This window comes from Panulirus ornatus, chromosome 32 (genome assembly GCF_036320965.1).
Source record: "Panulirus ornatus isolate Po-2019 chromosome 32, ASM3632096v1, whole genome shotgun sequence".
NCBI classification, from domain to species: Eukaryota; Metazoa; Arthropoda; class Malacostraca; order Decapoda; family Palinuridae; genus Panulirus; species Panulirus ornatus.
Window position 1 is genome coordinate 6,115,075 of NC_092255.1, and position 13,844 is coordinate 6,128,918.

At 45.4% G+C, this 13,844-nt stretch overlaps 1 protein-coding gene across 1 annotated transcript in view; it reads left to right on the forward strand.

The window, feature by feature from the left end:
- The first annotated feature begins 4,151 nt into the window (after positions 1-4,151).
- The window catches only part of LOC139759015 (G-protein coupled receptor GRL101-like), a 100,183-nt gene continuing 90,490 nt past the window's right edge, over positions 4,152-13,844 (forward strand). The window contains exons 1-3 of the mRNA XM_071680902.1: positions 4,152-4,497; positions 7,800-7,904; positions 13,669-13,785. Coding sequence (XP_071537003.1) covers positions 4,395-4,497; positions 7,800-7,904; positions 13,669-13,785 — 325 coding nt within the window. The 5' untranslated portion in view covers positions 4,152-4,394. The remainder of the gene's footprint in view (positions 4,498-7,799; positions 7,905-13,668; positions 13,786-13,844) is intronic.

Here is a 13,844-nt window from a genome sequence, read left to right on the forward strand (position 1 = left end):
CCTTGAACGGTCCCTGAGTGAGTGAGAGGTGAGGGGAATAGTCTGGCTTATATGGTTGAGCCGAGGTAACATTAAGGCTTGTTGAATGAACCATAATTCAGTCGCTGGTGGTGAGTACTCGACTGTACTCCTTGGGTCGTATGCAGAAAAATTCTTAGATTTCTGCTTATTTCTATGCTCAGCTGAGCAAGTGACTTAAGTGCCACACAGAAAAGGACTAAGCACGATGCTTAGCAAAACTTAAGCATAAGGTTTAAGAAGTATGAAATGTAGTTTGAATCAAAATATTTGTCGCCTGCTAAGCAAATACTTAAGCGTAGGGCAGCTTTCAGAAACATGCTTAGCAAAACTCTTAAAGTTAAGTAAAATTCTTTAGAGTTAAGCATACTTAAGCATTCTAAGAAGTTTTCTGCATACGGCCTCTGGTCTCAAGGTTAACACTTGGACGCAACGTGGCAACCCTCGCTTACAAACCCACCTCTCCAAGTTGATGTTTGGCGTCCATTCACAATTCCCTCAAGGAACCACCAACAGTGAAGTCCGCTATCAACCTCCCAAAGGCATGTCCTTATGTACTTCGGCTTCGGCTTCGGCTACGTATCGGTCATCTGCAGTCGTAATCCCTCCACGCTGCCATACCACGCTCACACCCATCCAAGAAACATCAGAGCATCGCAAACTCAGGTTATTTATTACATACCGATCCTATAGCAGTTGCTCTGTATCTCATCTTCCTCCCTCTTCCACTGTCAACATTCGTCTGGTCACGAAGATTGCCTCACTAACTCTCAAGGCAAATGGAAGAGCACCGAATTGCATCGCTTGCATCCCACGTCATGTGTGGGTATTCATGTCCAGAAAGTGTTCTGACGTCTCCTACGAACCACGAACCCGCAGAGTCTTTCAAAGAGATGGTATAAAGCGTCTCTAACGACACCAAAGTGCATTCAAGACAACTAAGTGGGGAAAAGAATAAGAACTCTTACTGCAACCCAGTGGATGAGCAACCTACATTGTATCCTTGACGGTAAAGCTGTATTATTTTTGTGACCTTGTGATGGCCACGTAGCAGCCCCACCCTGGGAGAGGGACTAGACGAGCTGAAGATATACCATTACACGAACTGTAGCCTCGTTGACCATGTATACCTGGCATAACTCCAACCATCAGACCATAATGTGTTCATTGTCGCCCTGAAGAATGACCATCATTATGACACTGTTCTAACTAAAAGTTAACTTTGCTCTTGGGATTATATATATATATATATATATATATATATATATATATATATATATATATATATATATATATATATATATATATATATAATCACACTTGTCCGTGATGATAGAAAGTGAAATCGCACTTCACTGGGAGTTCATACAATTTCATTCAACATGTCATCTTTTTATTCATGTAGCACGACGTTTCGTGGAGACAATCCACCTCATCAGGTGCCAGTACTTAAGAAAGTTATTCAAATTCCAACATCACACTTGATTCCCGCCGGCCAACATCAGTCTTTACAGACCAAGCATTGTCTGTTTTGTCTCTCCTAATGCTTTGGTTAATGCTAGGATGGGCTTTGAAATTGCCTGGGGACAAATTAAAGTTCATAGTATTAGCAATTAAGACAGATTCAATGTCGTTGCGTGTGGCAATAATCAGCAAAGGGGTATAAGACAACAGGGTTTTCAAGATCTATCGGCGAGGAAGGTTCGCTGAGCACAGCTTCGATGGAGACGGTCCGTGAGCGCGTGGGACGTTAACCTGGCCCTTCCCGGAAAAAAGGAGAGAGAGAGAGAGAGAGAGAGAGAGAGAGAGGAGGGGGAGTTTTCCCCGGGTGGTGAGGGAGAGGGAGAGTAGCTTCTCCCAGAGTGTGTGTGGGTGGGGAGAGGAGAGTGGGCAGAGGTGAGTCTCCTAGGTGGTGTGGGAAGGATGCGGGAGCGGGGCGGGGTGTGTGGAGGGAAGTCTCCCGGGAAATGAGATGAAGGAGAGGGACAACGGGAAAAGCTCTCCCGGGTGGTGAGGGGTTGGCGGGATTTGTGGTGGTGTGTGGTGTGTAGTGGTGTGTGGTAGTAGTGTGTCCTCCGGGTGGTGAGGGAGTGGCGGGAGTGTGGTGGTGTGTGGTGTGTGGTGGTGTGTCCTCCGGGTGGTGAGGGAGTGGCGGGAGTGTGGTGGTGTGTGGTGTGTGGTGGTGTGTCCTCCGGGTGGTGAGGGAGTGGCGGGAGTGTGCTGGTGTGTGGTGGTGGTGTGTCCTCCGGGTGGTGAGGGAGTGGCGAGAGTGTGGTGGTGTGTGGTGGTGGTCGGTCCACCCGGGTCTGGCCCGTGGTTGGGTGTTGGTTTACAACCTCCGCCACCATCGTCCCGCAAGACGACTTTATGGTGTGATTCCCTCGACCTGGTGGTCTCTTCGTCTCTTCCTTCCTCACCAGCACACGCTCAGGCCCCGCGCACTGGTCTATCTATCCCCGCGAAGAGGAGGACCAGCGTTTGTGGTAAAACGTCGAGAAACCGAGACCGTAGAACCATCAAAAAGGTTTTACGTTGTGCAACGTACTCCAGAAGCGCGAGGTTGGGAGTCGGAGTCTATCCAATCTCTGAAATGCTCAATGATTCTGGACTATCAAGTGACGATTCTATCAGGTTAGGACACCGCCTCCGGCGCCGCTGGGCCATGTAGGTGGTGGTGGCGTCATATGGTTTCCCGTGGGCGGGTGGTCGATGGCCGAGCGACCAGTGCTGGAGAGTTGGCACGTTGCATCATCCCGCTGCTGAATTCTGATACACCGCGAGCCTTCGTGTAAGCAAGTAAGAAGAGGAAAATTCTCCACATTCTTATGAGACTAAAACATTTTTTCTTCATATGTTCTCAAAATGCCTTCGTCAAAGCTAAGTATATGAACACCCAAGTCTTTTCTCTGCTTAAATTGATATCTATGAATAAAGGAAGCCTAATCAAAACACGGGGACAGTGGGTGTCAATAGGTAATTAGGTGATGACAACCATGGTCATAACTAGGTAATTAGGTGATGACAACCACGGTCATAAAAGTTCCCCGAACGGATCGTTTTGATGTCGTCTTCCGCTCTGGCGAACGTGAGGGAGGAAGTGTGGCGCTAGGCAAGGTGGCTGTTACTGAATGTTGATAAATAAAGAACTTTTTTCTAAGGAAACCACGAAATGCCAGTCGTCATTACAGAGGCTCTCTCTCTCTCTCTCTCTCTCTCTCTCTCTCTCTCTCTCTCTCTCTCTCTCTCTCTCTCTCTCTCTCTCTCTCTCTCTCTCTAATGCCAGTTATCATTACAGAAGTCTCTCTCTCTCTCTCTCTCTCTCTCTCTCTCTCTCTCTCTCTCTCTCTCTCTCTCTCTCTCTCTCTTCTCTCTGATAAAAGAATGCCAGTTAAACAGAGATCTGAGGGAACCTTCTCTTCCCCCTTCCCCAAACCAGCATTTGGTTGACCCCCCCCTCCCTCAAACTACCTACAACACCAGGCACAAACCAGCAACATCTCCAGGGGAACATGAACGCCACGCCGAGCTGTGAGCTTCATATTCCCCTTGGCCACAGCCATAACCCTATGACCTGTGAAGCATTCTCCTTTTAACATTGATTCGTGTTTTATCATATAGTCTTCTAATCGAAGATGGGTAGCGCTTGTTTGTTTGGATTACTTCATGTTTAATTCAAGAACAAAGTGGAAAGGTATATAGGCACTCTGACTCATGCTTTGACTAGGGGAAAAAAAAAAAAACAGAGCATGTTGAGAAAATTTGAAGAGCCAACAGAAAACTAGAGGTAGGGATAGGGGAGAAAGAATACTTGCCACGTATTCCCTGCGTGTTGTAGAAGGCGACTAAAAGGGAAGGGAGCGGGGGGCTGGAAATCCTCCCCTCTCATTTTTTTTCTTAATTTTCCAAAAGAAGGAACAGAGAAGGGGGCCAGGTGAGGATATTACCTCAAAGGCCCAGTACTAGTGTCTTCCGATGAAAAGTCTGAGATAAAGAAGTGGTACTATTAACGTAGCAGATAAAGAAATGGTGATATTAATGTAGCAGATAAAGAAGTGGTAGTATTCACGTAGCAGAGATACATAGGCCATGGTTTCCTCCAGCCAGCAGTGAGTCGCTGGCCAGCTAACCAGTACACTTCCTTGCAGGGTTCCTCCTCCTGCTCCTCCTCCTGCTGCTCCTCCTCCTGTGTTCGGCCTCGTCAGGCAACCTCCTGGCTGTGGGGGACGTCACCCGAGCAGAACCACACGGTGGCCGAGCCCCGCCACAACAACCACACCCGCCAGTCCACCACAGCGGCGACGACGACGACGGAGGTGGAACTGGGGACTGTTGGACGGGGGGTCAGCTCACCAGAGAGGGACCTCTGTCAGCCTGGGATGTGGCGGTGCTGGGATGGGTCGCACTGTATCCCAGAGAACGCCACTTGTTCCGGTGTAGCGAGCTGTCCCGACGAATCAGACGAGAATGTAGCTGTCTGTGGTGAGTAACCTGTCCTTACTGGTACGTGCTCTCTCTCTCTCTCTCTCTCTCTCTCTCTCTCTCTCTCTCTCTCTCTCTCTCTCTCTCTCTCTCTCTCATCACCTGTCCATCCTGATAAACACTCCATCTAACTCACCCAAAACCAACAGCAAAAAAAACAAAAACAAAAGACAAATTTTACATAAACAAGAGGAAAACCAGACCAGGCAGCTTCCACACTGTACTGAAAGCATAAGTGTAGACGGTGTCGCATCCATAGATCATACACCTCCCCTACTTCATCAACATTTTCAACCAAGCCAGCAAAAAAGCACATACCTCATGAACACAGAAAGAAATGCATCCTGACCCCAATGTTTCCCCACAAGTTACGTAACTCATAAAGCAGAGAAGACAGTTTAGACACAACCATTCATCATCATCGCCAGAAATCAGAGAATTAATTAGACTCTAAATAACACCATCACTAACATAGTCACTGGATGCCAAACTGGCACTCCATCCTGAACACGGTGAACCACAAGGCCAGCAGAAACCAACTCTGGCTCTCATTGTAGAAAATCCACCCTAATCGCACCAGTCCATCCCCTCGACTCACGAAGCGCTCTTGACTCATTGCAATGAAATCCCTCCTCACAAAGAACACAAAAACACCCTATACACATGTCACGCTACTCAAAAATCAGCCACCGACTAACCACACATCCTTAAAGAGGAAAGTCATATATAACCTCCACAAAATTCATCCACAATCAGCTTTCCATCCACTCTTTACTCCCACCTATACAACAAGCATTGCAATTAAAACCTCAAAGAACTCTCGAACTACAGGCCACAACAACGAATAAACCTTCAGGTAAAATATTATGGCCCATTTGCCATCCAAGTCCTTACAGACTAATATCTACAACTACTCCTGACTTCACTACAAAATCCTTAACACTTGGGAAAATTACTGACGTAATACTAGGCCTGTTTCGCTTCTATCCCCAGTAGCCAAACTCTTGTCAAAAAATCATCCACAACATAGCCAAACAAAACGTCCAACTCCCTCACACAGCCTGGCTTCAGAGCCAAACACTCCACCACTACACTACACACTGACCTCACACAACATATCCAGATGGCTTCAAAAGTTTACAACCTCCCCCTCCCTCACACAGCGGCACTAGACATCAATAAAGCGTTTGACACTATCCCCTCCCCAACACATCCTTATACTAAATGTACTTAGCGCCACCCTCCACAACAATGACGAAAAGTGGTTGGCCAATTTCATTGCCGGCCACCATGCCAAAGGCGCTCACAATGGTCTCACCTCTGAAACACAAACTGGACAGTGGAGTTCCCAAAGGAACAGCTCTGTCTCCAACTCTCTTCAATCACTTCACAGTACCTTGGCACCAGAGCACACAGATGGATCAACGCCTCATCCAGAAGTCTTCAGTCACTCAATTGACCCCAGTCAGACTTGAATCCACCTCACACCCTCCAATCATCTTGAATAGCCAGTCTCCCACAATAAGCATGACACCGACCATTCAAAGCCTCACATATAAGACACACTCACACACACACACACATGACATTCACTCACTACACCAATAACATCAACACAAAAGTGACGCATTAATTAAAGGCCCACACAACACTATCTTGCACGAGATTCGGACAAGAAAAAAGAATCTCACAACATGCTATATAAACAAATCATCCGCTCCAGTTTAAACCATGCCTCACCTGTCTAATCTTCCACCCTCACGATGGTAAAAAACAACAAACCCGCAAACCACACAAAACAACTCACTAAATACAATCACTCGCTAACTAACAACCACAAACTCTCAACACCTTCACAATGAAACAAAGGCCCTTACCAGCACAGTCCCACCTCAACATGCTCAGCACTCACCACGCAAGTAGAGTTAAAAAAAAAACCATGATTTTTGCCTCACACTTCAGCAAACTCAACTCACTGACCCCGCCACCCCATCTTTCCATGATGTATAGAACCTCGAGTCTCTGAAGTCGTCTAATATGGACGTCCCATTCTCCATCATCTTCCCTCGTGAGGATGGTGTTGTGGCAGGATCTCAGGCGTGCCCTTGGGCCTCCACTTTTGTAGTTGCCACGGAAGACATCGGAACAACTTAATGGTGGCCTTGCCTTTATATATGACGAACGAGGCTGACAGTCCCCGTATGGGCATTAGGATTCGTATATAAGCTGATACGCGAGGCCCTCTACATCCAGGAGAGATCCCCGGTATGTACCTACAGACTGACGAACTCCTGGTATTACCCAGCGTCCAAAATCCTGGACTTGTCCCAGCGAGAGCGAACGGAGAAGTGATGACGTCACCTCGCGACACACGCCCCGTCGACCTAAGGCGTCCAGCTTTCATTGGTCAGACTAGGGAGTAGCCCCCTACCTCATTTACCCCCCCATTGGTCAATGCTATTTCTCCTGATCCCTGACTTGTGTATACATACATGGACCTTGCTGTACTTTACCTCATAACTGAGAATATGACGCGGGTCATGAAGTGCTGTGTTGCTTGTATACCTAAGATGAAGTACACTACTGAGTTTGGTTCCATCCCTGTGTGTGAACTGTGTGTGTGTGTGTGTGTCTGTGTGTGTGTGTGTGTGTGCCTGTGTGTGTGTGTGTGTGTGTACATACTACGAAGCTCTGGATCTATACTTCAAAGATTATAGGAAAAAAGGGGAAGAAGTACTATTTTTCTTACAGGTAAAGATATTTCTTACAATGAACATTCTCTGCCATTATTGACGTAAGCAATAATCTGATTCATATTCCCCATTTTCCTATTTCTTAATGTATCCTATTATCCTTAGTATATCCTATTCCTTAATATATTCATATTCCTTAATATATCAGTCGTTTCCACTCTACCATTATTTTGATTCGCTTGTCAATTCTTGTGATGTTCCCTTTCTCCCTATTCTTCATCCTGTTAAATGTTACTGGCAATTTCTCTCATACACATCTTACCTCCACAATGCTACGATAATTTTCCCTATTCTTAAAGAAGACTTAATTTGCTTTAGTAACCCTTCTATCTTCCTATCAAACACCTCTATCTTCCTATCAAACACCTCCCTAAATGAAACTGCAATTACCCCTTAATTCTCGTCCAAACTTACATTTTCCAGTATCACTACAATGCCTCTTATGCCCTTACTATTTTGCCACAACACTGGCTTGATATACACCCTGTGTCTCCCCATCACAAAGCAACAGCCTCACAGTACCTTCTGTGTATCTCCCTCCTCCATCAGGCTGCCTCACGAACGAGTACCAGTGCCAGAACGAGTGCATCGACATCCTCAAGAGGTGCGACACCGTCAGCGACTGCACGGGAGGCGAAGACGAGGAGCACTGTGGTAAGTAACTGGAGATCGACTCCATGACGGTCATAACGTAAGGAGATCCTTTACATGTTTAATGACCAGACGAGAGGGTCGTGTCCAGCGTAATCAGTATTACGAAAAGATTCTGTGAACCGTGATCAAGGGGAGGGGAGGACAAGGTCGCTTTGTTCTCTGTTGACGAGAAGATAAAGTCATGTCTCTGTTGGTGAGGAGGAGAGCAAGGCGCGCCGTGTCCCAAGTGGTGTATATAGTGGGTGTCAGGTTCAGTATGGTCATTAGAGGCGGGGAGATAACCCACTGAGGTTTGTATAAGTGATAGCCTGTCCACTCTTCTCACCAGACGGTAAAGTCACACGTCAGACGGTAAAGCCACGTCAAGTGTCGTCCTTTTGATAAAAAAAAGTCACGTTAGACGGTAAAGCCACGTCAAGTGTCGTCCTCTTCATAAAAAAAAGTCACGTTAGACGGTAAAGCCACGTCAAAATAATGTCGTCCTTTTGATAAAAAGAGAAAAGGTGAATATTTGTTGTAATTAGGAGGAGATGGGATCAGATCCGTTTGAACTTAGGGCAAGAGATGTCAGTAGACGAGAGAGTCATGGATAACGAGCAAATGTCCACTGGTTGATAGACGAGAGATGTTTGTTTACCACGATGGTCACTGATGGAAATCCAGAGCGATGAGTTGGTGAAGAGTTGATCCCTTTTAGTCTAATGCAGCCTGAAGACGAGAGCTTCGTTTCCACAGGGGTGAGCAGCATACGAGGGGATCGAGTCGTCTTTGATCAGCAGATAAGGGATTATATTACCCTTTGGTCAGCGGAGAGAATGTCGTTTCTATTCTCGTCTGTACATTCAACTCCGCTGACACAATTAAACTGTATTACAAGGAACGCTGTAGCCACACGTGTGACTAACGTTTAGTTTTTAGGATCCAAGTTTTACATGAAGCTATCCATAGACAGTGGATATTACGAGGCATTCATTTCCCTACTTACCAAATCGCTCCCGGACCCCACCTGATAGAGGGACTGTGGTTCTTCCCACCACAGATGTGTCTCACACCCTCCCTCTTGTTGTCTGTATCCTGGCTGGTCATCTGGTCATCTTTTTAACACTTCCGCCCTCAAGGAAGTGCTCAAAGTCATACTCTTTCACGTCCTTGTGTGTGTGTATATATATACCTTGTATATACGTAACATCTAGAGCGAGAAAGGGTCTTCTCGAACCTAGGGATCCCACCTTACCTTGCTCCTGCGTGAAGCGCAGCCTCCAAGGAGCTTCAGCATGAGCCATCTAGAAGGTGTTTCAGTTTACTACAGGTGTGTAGATCTCTAAGGGTGGAGCAGGGAGGGGTGTTGGTGGTACTGGTGGTGGAGTGAGTGTTGGTGGTGCAGGTGATGGAGTAAGTGTTAGTGGTGCTGGTGGTGGAGTGAGTGTTGGTGGTGCTGGTGATGGAGTGAGTGTTGGTGGTGCTGGTGATGGAGTGAGTGTTGGTGTTGGTGATGGTGTCATGGTCGCCAGTCGCTGGATTAACCATTTCTCTGTGTTTGCTCAGGAGTTTCGGGAAACACAATGATCACATTCATCCCACGTACAGTTAAGACCCGTAGGGAGCTGTTTATTTCCCTGGGGCTGTGAGGTGGGAGGGGGGCAGCAGCAGCAGGAGGAGGTTCACGGGAGGTTCACGTCCCCATGGATGGTCGACGCCCCAAGGGGAGCAGGTGGGCCGGGTGAGTTGGCCCGGGGTTGTTGTGTGGTCCGCCTCAACACCGAGTTTTAAGCCCTGGGCGGTAATTTGTGGTAATACTCCGTTTACTCTTTTAGGGAGGTGGCTCCGGGTTAGTACGTAGCTTAACCCAGAATAGTACTTATGAGGTGTGTCCGTTTTCTTTTCTATCATGGCAGACGCCATAAGAATGGTTGAGTTATCTTTCTTGCCAAGAGGTCACAGAGAGGCGTTTCCTGCCTTAGATTTTGCAGGACTTTAGAGTGAATGGGGGTTCGGGTGTACCTTTGCCGACATTCTTCTGTTACTGATATTGTTTAATCTTATCATGGCTTCCTCTCTGACCTTATATAGCAGTGGCACAACGAGGGTCACCACAGCTATACACGTTTGTGTTGACCCGCTGTGTTCAGAGCACACGAACCAAACTACAATTTTGATCTCTCATTTCTTGTCCGTTGCTCGGCAGCGTAACCCTAGTGGCGTGTTATACAGTGGCTACAGTGTATTATACAGTGGCTACAGTGTGTTATACAGTGGCTACAGTGTGTTGTACGATGGATACTTGGGCCTCAGGTCTATTTTGAAGTGCAGACTGTATAGCTTCAACCCCTGGTGGCAATGTGTTTTCATCTGTGCTAACGGCACGGCTAAATGAATCCTTTAATCAAGACCCTTCAATAAAGCTAACTCTCTCTCTCTCTCTCTCTCTCTCTCTCTCTCTCTCTCTCTCTCTCTCTCTCTCTCTCTCTCTCTCTCTCTCTTTCTCTCTCTCTCTAGTATTTGCTGACAACCACGAGGAAAATGAAACACGATCAATTCCCAAGTGCACATTCGTGTAATGATCACACATCGTCAGGGGAGACACAAGAATGAGATACAAGACGTAGTGGAACAGTCAGTTGATATACAAGGAAGAGACGTAGCTAAGACGCCAGTGGTAAACAAGCGTTAACCGGATCGTGGTGTTCGGGTTGGTGGTGTTCGATTCTGGCATCGTGCCTGTCATAGGATTTTATTCCCTTTCCTGACCATATAATGAAATTGAATGACCTTCGTCTCCCATCAGGTAGAAGGTACTAAATTGTTAGGTAAAGGAAAAGAATGCTTGTAGATTTTCGTTTGTTAACCAAACGCTAAGAACATAATCAACAGACCTAAACCAAATTGCTTTAGTAGGTCAGGTCTCCCTAAGTTATTTAGTTTCAAAGAATTTCATGCAAAGATTATTTGATACTGGTTAAAGAGGGTTACCCATCTCCAAACCAAATTTCTGAGCATAATATTCTCCATCAAATTTGCAATGGAAGTGGAAAATGATCGTGCTATCATTTATAGATTGCATGATCTATAGGGACGGAAACTTGTTTAATTTTAGCATATACAGAAAACCTACCAATGTATGCTCATAGATCCATTATTACTCAGCTCAGTATGACAGTTATCATCATTCCAGTCTATGTCTCTTAGAGCATTACGTATTTGCAGTCCAGAGTTCATTGATATATTCTATTGGATCCAAGTTAAAGTATCCTTGATCTTTCACCAATAAATCTCTTAAGTTGGCAAAGAAATTACTTTATTGAGTTAAACTCAAACCTCCCCTTGGTACGAAGAATCTTTTAGTTTTCTCTTTAGTGATAATTTTACATTACTTCCCAGGTTGCTTAAATCCTTTAATGTAAATCTAGCCTTCAGCATTATAATAATACCATGAAGAATATCTTAATCAAAAACTAGCTAGAAAATTCTGCTGGCTGTGTTTGCAGAATCCCTTGTAAAAGTTGCATGTTTTATGTTGAGCAGACTGGTAAGGATCTATATGTCAGACTTAAGTAATATAAATATATTATAAGAACAGGACAAGAATCGAATGTCTTGTCTAATCATGTTAGAATTATGACCATTGTATTTACTGGAGTAATGCCAGTTCAGTTACTAACTCTAAATCCTTTCCCATGAGAAATATCATTGAATCTTCTATCATTAAACACACAGAGAATCGTAACATTAAAATAATGGTCTATACAAATTTGAAAGTTTTATCTTAGGATGAATATGTAAACAGTTCCCTTTCTTGTCCAAATAGCAGACAATCTATGACAGGCATGTTGCCAGACCCGAACACGCCAACCCGAACACCACCATCCAGTAGCGCTGTTTTACCAATGGCGTCTTAGCTACGTCTCTTCCATGTATATATCAGCTGACTATTCTACGTCTATCATCACACGAAAGTGCACTTCGATGTATATCAACTGATTTATGTTTCTCTCTTGTGTCACCCCTGATGATGTGATTATTACACGAAAGTGCACTTGGGAACTTACCGTGTTTCATTTTCCCCGTGGACTCATAGGAATATATATATATATATATATTAACAACTGCTGCGACCAGGATTCGAACCAATACGGGCTCGATCCCAAGTGGTTCGTGAAAGCGTCGCGGTCAGCAAAGCCATCCGCTAAACATCAGTCAAATCAAACTAGGTTTGGTATATGCATGACGCAGGTAATCTGAAAGTGTCTTTGATGTTGGTCTGGGGTTGTCTGTGTTCACTGTCCACCTCACTGTGGTCCAGATCATAATCATGTGGGCTTTTCACGTTCCTAATGATGATAGACGGACGGAATTTTAGTTTCGTGAGCGTGAAGAATGGACTGGCCTAAGCAGTATGAAGCTTGCTACAGTGTATGTAGTGACGCTTTGACTGAACCGAGTGTCGTACCACCACCAATGTCCAAGGTTAGACCACCATACATTCTTATGAAGTTCCTAATATCGACAGTTTGAACGATTTTTATCAAAAGCTTTTCGTTCTTTCCTTAGTAACCTGTGTTATATCAGGGTCAAAAATAATTGACTATTGCTGTGGTCTTCGTCATACCAACGTTTTGCTTTGACGCATTTGGTGTCCATGTTGGAGACTGTGGTCCTTCGGGGCCACTTAAGATAGTCCTACCCCAGCAGGGTGTATGGAAGGGAAAGATGCCCCTCCATCATCCCATAGACGTTGTTTACTTCACGATGGAGGGTGATGGTAAGACGATATAAAATGATGAAATGGGAGTATGTCGGAGCTGATAAACTGAGGCCATAAAGTGTATCGTTGGCACAATAGGTAGAGGTGGAGAGGAGTGTTGGCAAGTTCACTCCCCTCCACCGTGCTGGCCCGAAGCATCTTCTGAGTGAGCTGCCCTGTACGAGATTCGAACCCAGGCCCATGAGGTTTGTTATTCTGGTACACCAACCACGAATTCTAATCACCTGTTGTTAACATCATATTTGTACAGTACCTCTTGAAACCATCTTTGATTTAGAGGTGATTTGTCGTAGAATTTGTGTGTCTCTCGTCTCGTGAGTGGTGCATTGTGTGGATGTCTCTCGTCTTGTGACTGGTGCATTGTGTGGATGTCTCTCGTCTTGTGAGTGGTGCATTGTGTGGATGTCTCTCGTCTTGTGACTGGTGCATTGTGTGGATGTCTCTCGTCTTGTGACTGGTGCATTGTGTGTTTGTGTCTCTCGTTTTGCATATGTCTCTCGCTGCACATTTAACTCCACCCAATACCTAAGTCATCTCCATTGTGGAGCTCGGAGTTTCAATGAAATGTTCTCTGGCGAACTTAAACGACATTCATGATTCATTATATCTTTCGCAACTGTGAAAAGAAAAACGCTAAGAATATAGCTCCGGTGGCGACTTCCCTCCTTGTTTCCTTACGTAGGTGAAAGCTTAATATATTTACACATAATTTACCTTTTCATTGGCTTTTAATGTAGCGTTCATTATTTTGTTTCGATTCTGTGGCTTTTTAGGAATTCACTTGCCTTTATCTTTTAAGAAATCACTGGAAATTAAGGTCAAGTTTGTGATAAACGTTCTGTGTATTATTCTCGTACCATAAGGTTTCCTGTAGTATCTCTGTATGTACCATCGCTTACCACCTGTACCACCGGTGTACCACGACATGCAAGTGTGATTATAACATTTCCCTCCTCCTCCTCCTCCTCCTCCTTCTTCTTCTTTTTCGTCTTCCCTTTACAGAGACGTGGATTTGCCCCACGACCCACAACAAGTGTACCAACGGCTTCTGTGTCCCGTCCTACGCCGTCTGCAACTTTGTCGACGATTGTGGCGACGCCAGCGATGAGCACAACTGCCGTGAGTACCTCCCTCCCTCTCTCTCTCTCTCTCTCTCTCTCTCTCTCTCTCTCTCTCTC